The following is an 18,915-nucleotide window of genomic DNA, read 5'->3' as shown; positions in this document are numbered from 1 at the left end:
ATTTGTTTCCCATCATTTCAGAGGCGTTAATATGAAGGGGCTACATTTTATTCAGTGCATCTTAAAAGCGTTACAGCGCAGAGTACATTAAAGTGGTAGCATATTTCACCTCTGTTCTACTAGCAGCACATTAAATATTATTAATCTTTAAACATTTTAATGACAGCATCTTTCACCCATCATCATTTTCAGAAGTCAAGGAATGTGGATCATTAAAGTGACAAAAATAAATTAGTTAAAAAAATATTTCCTCTCAGCACCGACTACTGTTAGAAAGGCTCACACGAACACAGCTTTAACTAGCAGACTGGAGACGCGCTGGAGTGCAACTGATGCCAAACATTATGAAATCATACATCACAAGTGAAGGCAATACCATGAATATTATTGCTACCAGGGCATACTTAGAGACTGGACAAGAAGGAACACTGCATTCATACTGAATGGGAATTAACAGGGAATACTAGCTTCCTGTTTTAGAAAAGGTATAGATTGCTGAAATCTGACTGCAACTAGTAATTCATGCAAGTAATCTAGTGACGTAAGACCTATTGTTTAACTTGTAATGCACATTTGAAGTGGGGGGGGGACCAAACAGTAAAACTACCTGTAAACAAAAATGCGTTTCACAGATCTTTGGCACTACGTCGTTTGCCCACGCTACATTTCTAAGACGGTTTTTAACCATCCAAAATGATCAACCAAACACACACACACACACACACACACACACACACACACACACACACACACACACACACACACACACACACACACACACAGCATTTTACTGTCTGCTTGTTCTAAAGAAGCTCCTGACACCTATGCCTCTAATATTTGTCCATTTAACTATAACATGACTATCCACTTTATTAGGTAAAGCAGATGTTACCTAATGAACTGATCAGATGTATTGATCAGTCCAATCCAACATTTATGCCATCAAAAGCAGGAGCAGTTTTGAGCAATAGAGCAGTATATTCAAAGGTGTTTAAATCCACGTGTACCGTACTGTGCAAAAGTTGAGTCACCCTTCATTTCTTTAGATTTTGCTTCCAGGAGCCAGACGTGTATCCTTTTAAGTGGTCTTGAATCATAGTTCTGCAGTCAGTTCTATCAAAGTCTTTCTTTGGACTCTGGCTGCTTTTTTCACTCATTTTCAGAGGAATGGTTGATCATTGTTAAGTGGCTTAAACATTAAAAAAAAAAAACCCACCAAACTCAAGGAATGAACAAGCGTTGTTTCTACACGACAGACAACTTAGCAGAGATCCAATTTAAAATCGCATCCTTAGGCACTTTGTTACTAGCAGCCTGTCTCAAAATGTCAAAGTAACACAGATCGATGGGCATAAAAAGTATTTTACACCAACAAGGTGATTCCCAAAGAGCTATTATTTGAAAACTTGGCATATCTTGGAATGGTGTGCAGCGTGTCCTTAAAGAATGAGCAAAGTGGACAAGCTCAGGACAAAAAGAAGAGCCATGCCCTCAAGAAATAGGAAAATAAAATCCAGCAAAGACCTGACACAGGATTCATTTTTCAGGATGACAGTTATTCCTAACACACTGTAAAAGCATACCCGGATAGAAAAACACAGTAAACACACAATGCCTATAAAGATACAAGCTCTATGAAGGCGGTCATACCAAATACTGACTTTCAAGCTCATCAGAACTCTGTTTTTGCCTCCTTTTTAATGTATTTCCATTTATGTTTACACAATAAATCGCACAAGATTAAAAAAAAAAAGAGGGGGGGCTCGAGACTTTTGCACAGTAATCTGTAGATTATCTTTCTGACAATGTCACACCCACACAATGTGGTTCCACAATGTACAGGTTTAACTTGAAACATGTCAGCTGGCTACACTTCTGTGGAGTGTCCCCGGCTACAGCCTGCAGGCAGTGAGCTCAGGCTTTAGTCACAGACGGTATAAAAGATGGAAACCTGCATTATTTGTAATGACATTCAGGGGCTGATAACTGTGGTTGCAATAACTCTTCCATTTATATGAGTCTATAGGAGGAGACCTCTGTGACCAGTAAACACTTTCCAGATGATGGTCTGAGTCAAGAGTTTCAGTTCATAATGAATATTTAAATGTTGTAAATTTGTTCATTCTAAGAGTATAGAGAAAGGGAAAAGTGTGTTTTTCCAGATATGCTTATTGGCTATCGTGATTGTAAGGAGCTGGCCAATGAGCCTGTGAGGAACTGCAGTTGGAAGAAACAACTGTTTAAATAGAAATAGGTGAAATGTCTGAAACAGCCAGATGCAGCTCCCTGAGGTCTTGTGCTCTCAGCCAGAGCCTCGCTGTGCAGGTACAGGGCTACTACAAAGACCTTACTAAATATTTCCAACGTGTAGTTACCACTTAAAAGAAAAAAAAATTGATATTCCTGTATTGGATTATCATTCCTGTCTTCCTGTGTGTTTTTGAACTTCCTGTCTAACCACATCCTTTGTCCACGTCTGTACATGAAGCAGGCCATCAATTTAGCACTGAGAAAAATCAATCTGCTGCATTTCCAAAATTGTTAAACGAGTCCCATTGCTAAACTGAAAGCCTGTCCAGGTGAATGCAGCACATTATTATTAGAAGCAGGAAGGTAGGTGTAGGTGTGTCAGATGTCATTGGACGGGGTCCCTTTGCTTTTACGCCCAGGCAGAGGGAAGGCAGACTTGCTCTGAGGCTGCGTGAGGCGACTGGTGAGCTGGGTGAAGGGTTCGATGAGCGAGCTGCGTTCGGTGACGCTCACCTCCCACAGCTTCACCTTCTCGCCTCGTGCCCACTGCTGCGCTCCCTCGAGGTCTACCTGACGACGCTCCCGCAGGTCTGTTTTATTCCCCAGCACTATGACCATCACCTGCACCCAGAACACATCAGTCAGTTTTTAGTGATGTACATTATGCACAGTCTAATAAAGAGAAAACACAAATGAATAAGTTTATCACTTGAGCAAGATACTCAAACTACTAGTCTGTGCATCTGATAAACTGCTTAAAATGCTGTTTGAATGTGTGTGAATGATGGGATGCTCAACACTGACATTTCGATGGTGTGCCAACCTTACAAAGTGCAGGTGTTTCAAAGCGCTGCTCTGAAGTGTGACTCCAAACGCCCGCGTCACGGCTAACTGAGGTTTTCATGCATTTCACCCCCATTTCAACAGGTGGCTGTCCTGCTGTTTTTAGGTTTGATTGACAGCGTGTAGAACAAACCTGATAACACTGCAAACTCCCAGAAAGCTTAAAAGTCATCAGCAGCCACAGCAATGCACTCGTTTCAGTTTATAGGAACTTTTTGACAGCCGGGTTATTGAAACATAATACCCACAGTGCACCTGCTGATACTACTGTAGCGGTCAAAAGAGACCTCATGGATGCCCCAAAACACAAGGTCCATTAGTTTATGGGCAGAAATGGTGTGTTGTATAGCCAGATGTTGGCAAAAATACACCCACAACACACACATGCTGTGAACTGAGTTTTTCCCAAAGCTGGAGGAAAAAAAGAAGCTGAATCAAAACAGCTGAGAAACCTATGACCAATGTAGACTTATTCTTATTCATCTTCATTTTAGTTAATGCTTCATTTCATTGTAGATGAAACATCTTCCACATAGATTATTGGGGCCTACCCACAAAGTATTATTTCATTAATTGGTGTCTAGTGCACTGGAATTATTAAGCAGCTGAAGCAGCCGCACATATGTTAAACACACCGGGGGGGGGAATAGCATTTGCTGAACCTGTGACTGTACGTTTGCGGCCTTTAACAGTCACAAAGTCTCTTTCTGTGTTGCTGTTTCTCAGATTAGCATTATCAAGATGAGACAATAGCAGAAGTGGCCAGTAGGTGTCACTGTGGCGATGGGTGTCAGGTTGTTTCAAAACCTTGATACAAATTTGACACAACTGCTTCAAATGTTACAGTGTGTCACTTCGCCCATCACTAATGAATGTGAGCCTGTACAAGCAACATTGGCAGCGGTCAGTAAGACTGATAGCAGTCCATAAGAAGCTGATCAGAAAATAAAATTAATAAAATATTTCCATCATGGTTAACAGTCAATGTGATGACTAAAACTAACATTTTAAATATATATTAAATCTATATTTTTAATACAGGCTTCAGTTAGTCATTGGTCGTTTAATCTTGAAACACTGATCAAAAGCTGCTGAGCGAACTATTTAAATGTAAAACTGGCCCTTAGTTTAAGTTTTAAACTCAAGTGTAAGTGTTAGGATTCAGGATTCCAGCTTCATCAGCCAGCAAAGAAAATTCAAGAGGAGCAGATAAACAGTGAACTATGCAGAATAAAATGTCAGTGTTAAATACTGACATCAAACATGCAGAGCCACCCACTGTGGTGACCCCGTGACAAGAGAGCAGCCGAAAGGAGCTTCCCTCAACCCTCTATAGGGCAAGTTACCATATTTAGTAATTTCCACACACTTGATAAATGATGACAGTACTGCATCGCTGTCAGGTTAAGAAGCACGTGGTTTTCATCCAGCCAATCAGCAAAGATCACACTACATCACTGAACACCTCACTGTAGCATTCGACCAATCAGCAGAGACCTGGAACACATCAAAGTCTGTGTTTTCACCATCGGAAAAAAAAGACGCTTGTGGGGCTCGCTGTGCGTTTATGTTCAAAACATCAAAACTAACCAAGCTAAGTTGATAAAACTCACACAATTTACTGTTGAATACTTGTGCGAAGTAATGGCCTATGTGTTGTTTGTGAAGGACTTAGTGAAATGAGTGAAATTACAGCATGAAAAATGTGAGCACCATATTTGATCTTATGCCCACATTATTAAATAATTGACCATATTGGGACATATGCCCGATGCATCTAACAAATCATACTAAGTGTATTTCCTTTACAAATGAGGGAATAAAGCTTAGAACATTATTTTTTTATATTGCCAATGTTTTATAGCACCGAAAAATAATATAATTCTTCAGAGAGAAATTTAACCCATTTCTAGACCTTTTAAAGCTATAAATAGTGAAGATGAGTGATTTTTGTCAGTTTTTGACATTATACCAGTTGTTTCATTGTTTGTGTATTAATCTTTAGCAAAAATCTGTTTAGATGGTTTATGGCAAGAGCAGGGAGACTGTTGTTATGCTAGCCCACCTTGCCATCAGTGATAATGACGAGAAGGAAGATGATCATGTGGCAGACACTGACATTGTCCCTCCCACCTAAAACCAGGACATTCCAGGCCCAAGTGACATGGGAGCAGTGATGTTGTAATAAACCTGTTGTAATGGTCTAAAACACACGCTCTTTTCACCATATATTTGGTTTTCTTGTATGTTTTTATATATACATTTCTTGGAATTGTTTTTTATTCAGAAGGGCAGGGAACCAAATACGGTAACTTCGTCAACCTTGATTTTCTATATGAAAATGAAACATTTTGAAAAATGTCACAACAGTAATTAAGTTTTGTTATGTCCCCCAATAACACTCTATGGTTGAAATTCTGACTTTCAAAGTATTTCAATGAGTGCCCTATAAAGGGTAAAATACCAGCTCCTTTCACCACTTTGATTTTTTTAATTTGGATCCACTCTCTGCAGCAGTTTGGTATTTGTGCACTACGTGCTCCTCTTGGTGTTGCTGGTCACATTTTTTGCAATAGTAAGCCTTGAAAGCTACCATGAGGTTTTGAAAGTATCTGACTGTGCAGTCGGCTACTAATGATAAAGGTGATCAGAATAATTCTGCCAAATTTTTAAGTTATATTGATATGTTAGGAAAACATCCCCCAGCACTAACTAGAGGCTTCTTATGAGTCAAAAAAAGAAAACAGTAGATTTAGGGTGCAGACTTTCAACCCAGAATTTCATCGGGGCCAGCTGTCTGTACGTTTGTATTAGAGCAGACTTTAAACCAGCCTCACCTCTTTTTTATCTCTGGACTTATCGATTTCCTTCTTCAGAATGTCCACCCTCTTGAAAGACTCCAAGCTGTCAACACTGTAAACCAGCACAAAGCCATCTGCCACTGAGTAGTAATGCTTAGGGAGGTCTTGTCCATCATTAAGTCCCTTGGTGTCATAGAGCCTCAGCTGTTCCTTGACACCTCGGTCAGTTTCCACAGAGGCCACATACACGTCCTCCTGCGTCTCATTGGACTCTGACCCTGAAAGGCACAGATGGAAAGTCAAAGTGTCTTTATTGCCAATACCACAGACATGGGTGGGAGTTGAGTGCCCTGAAAGCCTGGTGTATATAGCTGTCCCTGGAAACACTAGTTACCCATACAGACTTTTAGCACATTAGATTCTTGGCAACGAAACTGTGATCTAGCATTACTATCATCTGGTTTTACCAGTGTGCAGTACCACTATACGCTCGTATAACCGGTTGCACACTACAGTAGGTATGTTACAAACCCCGCCCATGCGCTCTGTTGATTTTTCCACTCAACCTGCGCGCACAGCGTTCAGCTATGGCACAGGGGTCCATCCATCCATCCATTTTCTTCCGCTTATCCGGGGCCGGGTCGCGGGGGCAGAAGCCTAAGCAGAGAAGCCCAGGCTTCCCTCTCCCCAGCCACCTCCTCCAGCTCATCCGGAGGGACCCCAAGGCGTTCCCAGGCCAGCCGAGATACATAATCTCTCCAGCGTGTCCTGGGTCTACCACGGTGGCACAGGGGTCTCTCAGCAATTAGAGTTTTTGAATGGCTTACGAGGGATTATTTCCTTTGATTTTTTGGCATTATGTAGAGGAATTTCTCCTCTTCTTCTTCGTTTTAGTTTTATTTTGTTCGGTTCAAGATTTCAGTCCACTTGGTCACGTTGAAGATTTGGCTCCAATTCAATCGACATAAAGTCACACTTCGGACGTAAAGGACTGATTCAAAAGGTATGTAGGAATTTAATACGGCCTCTTTTCCTTCTCTTGATGAAGTTTCATTAAACTCTGTAGATGCGAAAGTGGTTTTTGGAGCGCTGGAATTTAGGAGGTCTGACTGGAAAATCAATGAAAAATGCACATGATTTCTGCCCCATTAAACCGACATGTATTCATGAAATCTCCTATATATTGCATCATCATGCCATAAAAACATCTTAAATTGACAATTATAATTTCATTTATAAATTTTAATGCATTATATGCTCAATCTGTGATTTTTGTAAGGATATTTTGTGATTAATCACTAAATATTTGGTTTAACAAAATGTACTGACATGTTCTTACTAAAAACTAATTACATTAAATATTTCATTGGATTCTGTTGGGAAATATGGAAGTTATGGCCATTTAGCTTTCTAGAGATCACAGACTTTCTTCAGTTAAGCAGTAAAACAGGAGGAGAAAATTGCCTATTCACTTTAAATGTCATAACCTCCTTAATTGTAAACCAATTTTAACACGGATGGTGTCGTTTTGTTTGTAATTTAAAGGCTCCATCCAGTGGTTCTAAGTTTTAAGCCATTTGGGATTTTTTTATAACATACCTAACTACAGTGTTCGTTTTTTTCACTCAAATGAACACTGTAAAACTATGTTCACTGGAGTGTGAATGTTAGATAAAAAGCACTTGGGTTCAGAAAAAAGTTCTTGTATGAATGTGTGAATAAGGCATGTTGTAGAGCGCCTGAAGTAGAAAAGCGCTGTTTAAAAGCGAGTGCGTTTACCGTCAGTGTCATGATGATGACGATTCCCGTCAGACTGCAATAATGTCTGGTAGTTTGTTTTTTCTTCCCCAAAGTAAAAGATGTTCAAACCTACGTCAGGGCTTCTTCAATGGCATAAATGATAAAGTGCTATCCTATCCCGTCGCTTTCCGTGCAGTCCTCACCTACGGTGTGATTTCCGTACAGGAGCTGCTCCAGAATCGCAGTTTTCCCAACAGCTGCCTGGCCACACACCACAACTTTGCAGCCTTTTCCCATTTCGAGCCTGAAATACATCAAGACAAGTGGTCACAATTCCTACAGTAACGGATTAGACCCACACTAACATTAAAATGCTCAAGAGCTCCTTTAGACCTCTCATATTCCACCCCTCAGCTCGCTGACAGTTTGGTTTAGCTTATACCTAGCTGGCTAACGCTAGCTACACGTTAGCCAGTAAGCCGAAGTGCGAACACACATTTGCTTTAAATACTTGTATGTTTAAAGAAAATCCTCTCACCTTGGTGGAGAAGATAACAAGGCTACTCTCAGGTCTGAAAATGCAGAACCAAGACCGGAGGATCCATTCTATTCTCTGTCGCAGGTCTTTTCAAAGCGCAGGCGCAGTTCACCATGCGTGTAACTATCCACGCAGTGTTCTCAGAGCACTCGAAGAAGAGCGCTGCCGCAGCCGCCGCTGCCGCTGCCGCCGCTGATGCTGCCGCCGCTGATGCTGCCGCAGCGGCCGCTGCCGCCGTTGATGCTGCCGCTGATGCTGCCGCTGATGCTGCCGCAGCGGCCGCTGCCGCCGTTGATGCTGCCGGTGATGCTGCCGCTGCTGGCCCTGATGCTGCCGCTGATGCTGCCGCTGATGCCGCTGATTCTTCTTCTTCCGGGACTTTTCACAGAAAGACATTTTTTTTTACTACCAGATTTTCAAAATTTGTAGGTACGGCCTTATTCTGTATGTTAAATAACGCCAGGTTTAACTTAATCTAAAAATAAACAAACAAACAATAGGAAAATAAAATAAACAAAAAAGTTTAACGCCTGTTACTAATTCCAGAACATGAGCTTCAGCTTGTAGGAGCAAATTCTGGTAGCGCCGATCTTTATTCAAACTTTATTTTGTTTTGTTATTTCTGTGGATTTTTTTTTTCCAAGTACTGATGGATACTTCTGTGGGGAGGAGAGTTTACTCAAGACAAGAGCTTTTTTCACTGAAACTGAGCACATCTGGAAGATACCACCCTATTCCATCTGAGATAAAGAGGTGTTTTCACCACAAGTGTCAAAGTGTCAAACTTGAGAGGACTTCATTTCCCGTGAGCACTGCACCGGAAATTGCGTCACTGTCGTTTTCATTAAGGCATGTTGGGTATTAGGCCTCTTTCTTTCCGGTTCGTACGCCATCATGTAAGCAAACGTTACCACGATCTTGATCCAAACAATCCGTTCATTATACTGTATTTATTCCTTCATCTGTACCTGTGAGTCGGGCTGTAGGTTAAAGGAGCAAATTTTAACCCGTACCCTGTGACTATTTTTTATTTATTATTTTTTTAAAGTCCTTAATTAGAACCCCGAATTTTGGTGTCGTTGGGATGCGGACTCTGGTAGCCATTGCCCGTGCTGGTAGCAGAGGAACTCTAATGTGCGGTTTCCAATTTATATTCATGTAAATACAGAGTTTTAGCGTTTGAGTCACTGTCACTGTTATTTAGTTCTGTGGATATTTGTACGGCAGTAAAATGGGCTACTTTACTAACGTTAGCATGCTAGCCTTGTATACAGTTTATGCTAAGCGTGGAATAATGGAGGGGGAAACCTCTTGTCTTCTCTGTACACTGTAATTTGTGTAGCCGTGTCATGCTCTACAGGTGTGTGAATGGCAAAGTAAATGTATTTTGGGGAAAGTGTTGCTGTTGGGAAACGTTTGCATAGCCCGCATATTCTGAAGGTATCCTAACTAGGTGGTCTCAAGTCATGTGCTGGTTTGAATGTAGCGATCCATTAATTTAGATTTAAAAGGTACGATATTCAGTTTTTAACCCAGCGACAGCTCAGAGTGGTTTGAAAGACTTGTCCGGTATGCGTGGTGTAAACAGTGTTGTTCAGCTTAACTGTTGAATGTAGAAGGAGGTGCTACCTGCATGGTGACAGGGTCGAGTTTTTAATTGCATTGATTGACATGGAACAGTTGAGAAAAAATGATTTTAACTAAAGTTTCATTCCTTCAGATAAGGCAACATGGGAGCATATAAGTATATGCAGGAGTTATGGCGGAAGAAGCAGTCCGACGTGATGCGCTTCTTGCTCCGGGTCCGCTGCTGGCAGTACCGTCAGCTGTCCAACCTCCACCGTGCTCCTAGACCCACCAGGCCTGACAAGGCTCGCAGGCTGGGCTACAAGGCCAAGCAAGGTGAGTCCTGTGCAGTGGTTGTTCACCTCAACATGTGATCTGTCATCATCTGTATCAGCTTAGGTAACTGCATATTCTTGTTTGATCCAAACAGGTTATGTGATCTACCGCGTCCGTGTGCGCCGTGGAGGCCGTAAACGCCCAGTGCCAAAGGGTGCTACTTATGGCAAGCCAGTGCACCATGGCGTCAACCAGATCAAGTTCGCCCGCAGTTTGCAATCCATTGCTGAGGTGCGTTCATATACACTAATCTGAAAATGGCTTCATAGCTTTAGAAGCTACAGTAAGCATCAGGTAGAAGTTGAGTGCACGGTATTCAACAGGAAATGGATTTATCCATTTTGCCCATTTTGATTGTGTTAATGTCAATAACAAATTAGGAATGTGGAAGGGTACATTACTTGGAAAAACTGCACACAGTAGCTTATTTGCTACAGTTAATAAAATCCTGAATTGTCTGGGAGCGCATGAGTTAATGTTGACTGTGATCAGTTCAGATGGTGCTTAACAATGTTAAGGGTCTACTTGTTACTCAAACACCCAACAATAGTGTTGCTGCAAATCAAGTCTTCATCAGTGGTCTTTTATATTATCCCAATTTTTAATGGAGCCTACTTCTTCCCCCTGTTGGAAGTTGGGATCAAGTCATCTGTTTGCTTGTTAAAGTAGCCTTGACAAAATACTCCACTGCATACAGAATCAGAATCAGAATCTTTATTGTCATTGTACACAGAAGTTGCACAACGAAATTTAAAATGCATTCCTTTATAGGTGCCTCAGACAATAAATAATAAAATAATAAAAATATGAGTGATAAAAATGATTACTAAAATACAGTGCACAATAGTAAATTAAATTAACAGACGAATCTAGCCCCAATACACACACCAACGCACGCACACAGTCAGCACTACCACCCCACATCACTGTCCAAACCACACAGAGTTCAGTTCAATGATAGCCCTGGCATAAAAGCTGTTCCTCAGTCTGTTTGTTCTGGCCTTCATTGTCCTGAAACGTCTGCCTGATGGCAGTAGCTGAAACAAGGAGTGTCCAGGGTGTGAGGGGTCCTGGAGGATGTTCTGTGCCCTCCTCTGGCAGCGGGCATTGAACAGTTCCTGGAGGGAGGGCAGGGGACAGCCTATGATCTTTTGAGCCGTGTTGATGATTCGCTGGAGTGTTTTCCTGTCTGCTGCTGTGCAGCTGTTGAACCACACGCACAGACAGTAGGTCAGGATGCTCTCTACAGAGCAACGGTAGAAGGACACCAGCAGATTCTGGGTCAGATGGTTGCTCCTAAGAACCCTCAGGAAATGCAGTCTCTGTTGGGCCTTCCTGACAATGCTGGTCGTATTGATACTCCAGGTCAAATCATCCTGCAGATGTACTCCCAGGAACCTAAAATCTGAAACCAGCTCCACTTCATCCCCCTCGATGAACAGAGGTTGAATGACATGTGTTGTCCTCCTAAAGTCTACTACCATCTCCTTTGTCTTAGTGGTGTTCAGGATCAAGTTATTCTCACTGCACCACCTTGACAGCCGCTGCACCTCGTCCCGGTATGCTGACTCATCCCCGCCTGATATGAGCCCCACCACAGTGGTGTCATCCGCAAACTTAATGATGCAGTTACTGGCATGTATGGAGGTGCAGTCATGTGTGTAGAGGGTGTATAAACTGTGTGTAGAGGGTGTATAAACTGTATAAATGTTCTCACATTTATACAGTTGTATAAATGTGAGAACTGGTGACTGGTTTGCAATGTAACCAGTCAAGAGGATGCAGGATGGACACAGTGTGGTCCGTCCTGCATCCTCAGTACCATCACCACATTGGGACATTCTGACCCAGTAGTATGCATTACTAGATTAATTTAATTCAGTTTTATTTATATAGCCCCCAAATCCCAACAGTTGTCTCAAGGCGCTTTACATTGTAAGGTAGAGACCCTACAATCAGATGACCCCCTAAGCAATCACTTGGTGACAGCGGGAAGGAAAAACTCTTTAACAGGAAGAAACCTCCAGCAGAACCAGGCTCAGGGAGGGTCAGCCATCTACTGCGACAGGGTGGAGGGTGAGGGGAGGGAGACAGGAAAAAAAGACACGAGAGCCACAGATTAATAGCTGATTAAATGTAGGGAGTTAATGGGGGTTTAATGCTAATTGTTTAATTACTGTCACCTTAAATGCCTGTGGTATGTAGCCCATGAATAGAGACAGACTGATCATATTTAAGAGGGAAGCATTAATTAATGGTTGGACTTCTTTGAGCAGTCTTGTAGAATTGGGGATTTAATAGGCAAGTTAATGATTTGGAGGAAGTAACTATTGAAGTTAACTCAGAAAGTAGCTGTACATATGTCCAGGTTATGAAAATTTTTTTCTCTAATAGTTAAAAAATTATTTTAAGAAATTCATGAAGTCATTACAAATTAAGATTAAAGGAATACTCAGCTGAGCTCTGACTCTCTGTCTGGCTACTGTGCTGAACAGAAACCTTATGGATCTGTGTTGGAAGTGCTCAGTATAGTTCTTAAAATCAAAATTCAGTTGACCAGTTTTTCACTTTTTATTCTAAATGGTCAAAAATCCAAAGAGAGAACAAAAATGCTCCATATGAATTCTGATAGTCGGCCACAGTGATTGAAATTTCAGTTTCAGAAGGGTGAGAGAAACCTTTTAGTAAACTAGTCAGAAGAAAAATGGCGCTGTGGCTGCGTTTTTGTATGTGCCCTCTGTCTGGATGTGCATGTGTGGCATGGCTGACAGTTTTCAGATTGAACAGGAGGCTTAATACAAACTCTTTAAAGATTAAAACCGGTACAATAACGGCATTAAACACACACAAGATCTGTTTAGTTTAGCACAAGTTTTTAACATTTTGGATTTCTGAAGGGGAACACGTCTAAACATTGTTTGAAATGAGTACCATGGAGTGTCTGAACAGTTTACTTCACATGAGCAGTGTGACAGAAATGGAGGTCTCCACTGATTAGGAAGTTATTTTCCCAAATGAAACTTGATGTGTTGGTGAGCTGTGATGCATCCATCAGCATACATGTGTCTCCTGCTCAGTAGTAAAGATGCTGACCTTTGTTAGGTTGTTTTACTGTCTTGTGAGCACAGAAGTGTTGGTGGTGAATCCAGGTGTGGTTTTGGGCAGTTTTCTGAAGTCACCGCTAACATGTTAAGTGTTGAAGTTGAAACTTGTCTCCACCAGGAGCTGCCAAAGCGTAACTTCACAGATCTTTGATGCTTTAGGTCAGGGCTCTTCAACTCCAGGCCTCGAGAGCCCCCGTCCTGCAGATTTTACATGTGTCCCTGATCCAACACACCTGAATCAAATGGCTGAATTACCTCCTCAGTATGCAGTCAAGTTCTCCAGAGTCCTGCTAATGACTTCTATATTTGACTCAGGTGTGTTGAAGCGGAGAGACATCTAAAACCTGCAGGACAGGGGCTCTCGAGGCCTGGAGTTGAAGAGCCCTGCTTTAGATTTTGATTTGCTTAGTCACACACAGGATCAAACCTGACCTGCTAAGATGGCCTTTGCATCATTAACCTCTCATGGCTTTTATTTCATAGGAGCGTGCTGGCCGTCACTGTGGAGGCCTGCGCGTGCTGAGCTCCTACTGGGTGGGCGAGGACTCCACCTACAAGTTCTTCGAGGTGATCCTGGTCGACCCCTTCCACAAGGCCATCAGACGCAACCCAGATACCCAGTGGCTCACAAAGGCTGTGCACAAGCACAGAGAGATGCGTGGCCTGACCTCTGCAGGAAAGAAGAGCCGCGGCCTGGGCAAGGGCCACAAGTTCCACCTGACCATCGGAGGCTCCCGCCGTGCAGCCTGGAAGAGGCGCAACACCCTGCAGCTGCACCGCTATCGTTAGAGCACGTCACACATGCCTGTACATTTAAACAAATAAACAGCTCTTTGTATGGTGACGTCTATCTGGTCTGCTTCCTTCAGTTGATAGAAAGTTTCTTTGAGCTGGTATTCAGTGATGAACCTCGCTTTAAATGATCATTGGCAGTTCTCATATTACAGTGTTTGAGTGTACTTTTTTGCTTTTTAAGCCAGAGACTTTGACACTTGGATGGATCAGAAGTAAGGTTACTGAAAAAACAAATGATTATAAAAATGTGAGCAAACTGATAATTTCTTGCATTAATTTAAATATGAACTTAATGGAGTTATTCAGATAAACTGCAGAACTTTTTCTGAAAATGTACATTTAAAATTAAAGAGACTAAAGTTATTTCAAAAGGAAACATTTAAAAAGTCTAAAGTCTAATGGTCTATTCTGAGTGATTAGTGTACAAACTAGAAAAGTGCAGAACAAAATGGCAGCAGGTACCACATTTCAGAGGTCAAATTTTGTTCTGGTCAATTAATAATATCCATGTCAAGATTAATGGGTCAATCATGCTAACTTAAATTAGAAAGCAGGCCTCAGAACCACATCCTCCATCAGCTTAGACCTTAAAAACCTCATAAAATTTCTCATGCAGCTATATCTGACTTCAGACTTGAGTAAAATGACCTGTGTGGGTGTCTGAGAACAATGAAGCTTCAAACAGATGTTTAGCAATATTCTGTGTGTACATCACCATAGGTTAGTAGGTACTAAAGGGCCCAATGCGTGCCAAGAAAATAGGCCTCACACCACAACCAGCCCGTCGATGGGAGGCAAGGTGGTTCCACACTTTGCTGTTTACACCATGTTCTGATCACACTGATGAATACTGGAGCAGGAATTGAGACTCATCAGACAAGGCAACATTTTTCAAATCTTCTATTGTCCTGTTCTGATGAGAGCATGTGATTTGTGGCTTCAGTTTCCTGTTCTCAGCTGACAGGAGTGGCACTCGGTGTGGTTTTCTGCTGAAACAGCTCATCTACTTAAAGGTTCGACACGCTATGCATTCAAAGATGCTTTTCTGCATACCTTGGTTGTAAGGGTGGTTATTTGAGTTACTGTCACTGGATATTTTATATTTTTAGGCCATTCTCTTTAAAACCTAGAGGTGGTTGTGTGGGGAAATCCCAGTAGGTCAGCAGTTTCTGAAATACTCAGACCAGTCGGTCTGGAAACTACCAACATGTCATGTTCAAAGTCACTTAGATCACCTGTGTTCCCCATTTATTTTAAATTCAGCAGGTCTACATGCCTAAATGTATTCAGTTTCTGTCACACACACGCGCACACATTCCACTGTTTGTAGAAAACCAAATTATTTCCCCCACACAATGTTTATTAGCATGGATTAAAACTGGATTATTCCATATAAAATCAATCAAATATATTTCAGATTTATTTGATTTTTATCCCAGAAAACGATCTGGTCCGACACCCTTAGACTCTGCTGATTTCTTTTGTGCAATAAATTTGTCATTGAATGCAAAACAAGACTTTTCTTGATATTGTGACATTTGGAGTGGGTGTAAAATTGATTTTGTTGCAGTTTTTAGCAGAGCTTGAATATATTTTTCAGTCATTAAAATTCCCTGTGGTTATCTACTGTACATATAAGGTTTTGAGGGTTCAGGTGGCATTGATTGATTTTTCATGGAATGGCCTGACAAGAAAATATCAGTTACATTTTTCTTTAAAAAGCCTTCAGTTGAACTCAATTCAGTTTTGTTTATATAGCTCCAATCACAAGCACCTCAAGGTGCTTTATAATTTACAATTCAGTTCATCTCAATTCTATTTATTTAGCACCATTTCATAACAGCAAACAACTCAAGGTGCTTTATATTATAAGGTAAAGATCCTACAATAATACAGAGAAAACCCCAACAATCAAACGACCCCCTAAGAGCAAGTACTTGACAGTGAAAAGGAAAAACTTCCTTTTAACAGGAAGTGTTACGACTTCTGTTGTATTCCTGTTAAATCTGTTAAAATCCAACTCCTCACATATAAGGTCTTGCATAATCAGGCCCCATCATATCTTAAAAACCCATTTGTCCCAGTAGAGCACTCAGACTGCTGGCTTACTTGTGGTTCCTAGGATACTTAAGAGTAGAATGGGAGGCAGAGCCTTCAGCTTTCAGGCCCCTCTTCTGTGGACACCCTCTCTATTTTTAAGATTAGGCTTAAAACTTTCCTTTATGATAAAGTTTATAGTTATGGCTGGATGAGGTGACCCTGAACCCTCGTTTAACCAAGCTGCAATAGTGTTTCTTTTTAATTCACCTCTTCACTCTCTCTGTGTTTATACACCACTCTGGATTTAATTATAGTTATTATTCATCTCTAGCTCTCTTCTTTTGTCTCCATGTGTTTTTACACCACTATTGCATTTCTCCTCCCTCCCCTCACCTCCAACTGGTTGTGGCAGATGGCTGAGGTTTCTTCCTGTTAAAAGGGAGTTTTTCCTTTTTCCTCCCACTGTCACCAAGTGCTTGCTCAGAGCGGGGTGTCTGAGTGTTGTTGTTTCTCTCTAATATTGTCGTTACCCTACAATATACAATATAAAGCGCCATGAGGTAGCAGTTTTGATTTGGTGCTGTCAAAGTGAATTGAAATTAATTTTCCTTATCCCAATCCACTCACATACTACCAATACAAACCTTCACAGTCAAACACATAATAACACACAAAAAAAGGAAGATCACAGCATACTGTGTCAACCTAGTAAAGAGGAGAAGGTGCACATGGCTTTTTTGGTTTGGGATAACTTCGGTGCTGCTAGAGGAATGCTGGGGAAAGCCGTCAAATAATATCTATGAGACATTAAAAGGTTTCAGTATTCAGTGTTTCCAAGACCACAGCTAAAAATTAATATAAACAATCATTTTCATTTCATTTTCAAATTTCAGCTAGGCAATATCATGACCGGAACACATGAAGTCAGACAAGGACAACTTTCAAAATTTGTCAAAGAACCCAAAGGTTCCACCTCCGGGTAAATCCTACTTTGGAAATATCATATGACGACATGACATGCACATGCACAAGAGGAGTGAATCTTGCAAGAGCCCCAAGGCCTAATCCCAAATGTAATTTGAAAAGTTAAAATCTAGGTCCTGTTCCCATTCCCTTCTTGTGTTTGACAAGGGCAAGCATTTGAAATATGCAATGATACTGATCCTTTCAGGATAGGATTTAAACATAGATGCTATCCATAACTGGGGCATTGCATGAAAAAAATGTGTTTATGTTAAATGTATCAGTTGAGAAAAAAAAATTGTTTTCAAAACCTTTCAAAAAGCCTCATTCGTGCAAATACCCATCCATCCATCCATCCATCCATCCATTGTCTTCTGCTGGAATCTGGAAATAAAAGTCTCATTAGTGCCACCAAGAGTGGACTGAACCAAAAAGTGATCTGGTTAAAATTAGATGAGAAAAATGAAAAATGGGCCAAATTAGCAGGGAATAACCTTTTTTGTCTTTGGTAAAGGTAAGCAGTGCACTAACAATGGCAGGCAATGAGTTTGGACTGCACCTCCATAAAGAGCTCTGGATAGAGAACGTTCTGGATGAAACTGTATCCAGTACAAACAAGAAGATGGGTACAGTGTAACAGAGGAGTTTTACCTAAACAGCTTTTTAAAATTCCATCTGCTGCTCTTCAAAAATATTTGAAGCCATCTTCAGTGAGTTTCAGTGGGCAGTCAGTAGTACTGAAAAGTTCTCCTGTGGCTTGCAGAGCTGAAACTGAACAGAGGAACGACTGAGTGTTGGCGAAAAGGTGAAATGAGGTGACATTTCATGTCATACATCAAAATGATGCATCAGGATATGCCACATTTTCCTGTGCTAAATTCTGAAGGTGAACAAACCGCAAAAGACAGCAGCCAGTGAGTTGTGTTCACATGTGCATACAGGATGTTCTACCTGAGAGCAAACAACAAGTGTTTGTCAAAGCAACAGGAGAAAGAATCTGCATCACCACCAACCCCATTACTCCAGAAATCACCATTGACAGATGTGTCCCTCTGTGTGATCATGAAGCACATCTGTATGCTCGTATTACGCCTGCATAACAAGCAACCAAACAACCAACCAACTAACCATCAAACTAACCAACCAACTAAACCACTAACAACCAAACAGCCAGTCAGCCCATCTTTGATTGCCACTTCACTGCAAAAATAACAATTCATTAGATTTCAAAACATCTTTCCTTCATTTCTCCCTGGCCTAGAGAAGTATGTTATGAAGTGTGTGGACAAGTTTTCACTCCTCTTTATGGTTATTAAGAACTCTGTTTCATAAATACAGTGGCTTGCAAAAGTATTCATACCCCTTGAACTTTTCCATATTTTGTCACATTACAACCACAAACATAATTAAAGCCGCAAGCGGCGTTTTACGGCCCTCGCTGCCTGCGCGACCGCCAAACCCAGCGCGAGCCGCAAGTGAGCCCCCGCGAACCCCCAGCGAGCCACCTACGAGCTCCGCAAATCTCCAGCCAGCCACCTGCGAGCCCCGCAAACCCCACTGCATGCCGCCTGAGAGCCGCTGCTCCTGCAACCTGCGACCTGCCTTCCCTGCGAACAACCTGCCCTGCAAACAGCCTGCAACCCACCTGCGAGCCACCTGAGATCCCCCTTCAAGCTGTCAGAGAGCCACCTGTTCTGCCAAATGTAATCCCCACTGGCAAAAGATGAAAATCTTGGCAAGGATGGACATGATAACACTGTTGAATCTATCTATTTAACTGTTGCGAAGTTTTCTACCTTTTTTCATGCATTTCAGAAAACCTAAATGTGATTCCCACCATCTAATGCTTTTGTTCCATCTGTAGGGGGCACTAGTGCACTTGTTGCTCTGAATCCACAAATCTAAATGAAGTCTTGTCCAGTACAGAAGGGAAAGGAAA

At 41.6% G+C, this 18,915-nt stretch overlaps 2 protein-coding genes across 2 annotated transcripts; one reads left to right on the top strand and one right to left on the bottom strand.

The window, feature by feature from the left end:
• Nucleotides 1-30: 30 nt before the first annotated feature.
• On the bottom strand, nt 31-8,341 carry nkiras1 (NFKB inhibitor interacting Ras-like 1). Its single transcript, XM_030741363.1, has 4 exons — nt 8,173-8,341; nt 7,838-7,938; nt 5,931-6,172; nt 31-2,871 (listed from the first exon to the last, which is right to left on the bottom strand). Exons 2-4 carry the CDS (start codon nt 7,929-7,931, stop codon nt 2,629-2,631), a joined length of 579 nt encoding a protein of 192 aa, XP_030597223.1. The 5' UTR covers nt 7,932-7,938; nt 8,173-8,341; the 3' UTR covers nt 31-2,628.
• A 643-nt stretch (nt 8,342-8,984) lies between these two features.
• rpl15 (ribosomal protein L15) lies at nt 8,985-14,028 on the top strand. The gene is made up of 4 exons (XM_030741282.1): nt 8,985-9,068; nt 9,893-10,074; nt 10,169-10,305; nt 13,662-14,028. The coding sequence occupies exons 2-4, from the start codon at nt 9,903-9,905 to the stop codon at nt 13,965-13,967; spliced, it is 615 nt and encodes a 204-aa protein (XP_030597142.1). The 5' UTR covers nt 8,985-9,068; nt 9,893-9,902; the 3' UTR covers nt 13,968-14,028.
• Nucleotides 14,029-18,915: the final 4,887 nt, after the last annotated feature.

Source organism: Archocentrus centrarchus, chromosome 11 (genome assembly GCF_007364275.1).
Source record: "Archocentrus centrarchus isolate MPI-CPG fArcCen1 chromosome 11, fArcCen1, whole genome shotgun sequence".
Classification (NCBI taxonomy): Eukaryota; Metazoa; Chordata; class Actinopteri; order Cichliformes; family Cichlidae; genus Archocentrus; species Archocentrus centrarchus.
This window is presented reverse-complemented; position numbering and strand designations above follow the sequence as displayed.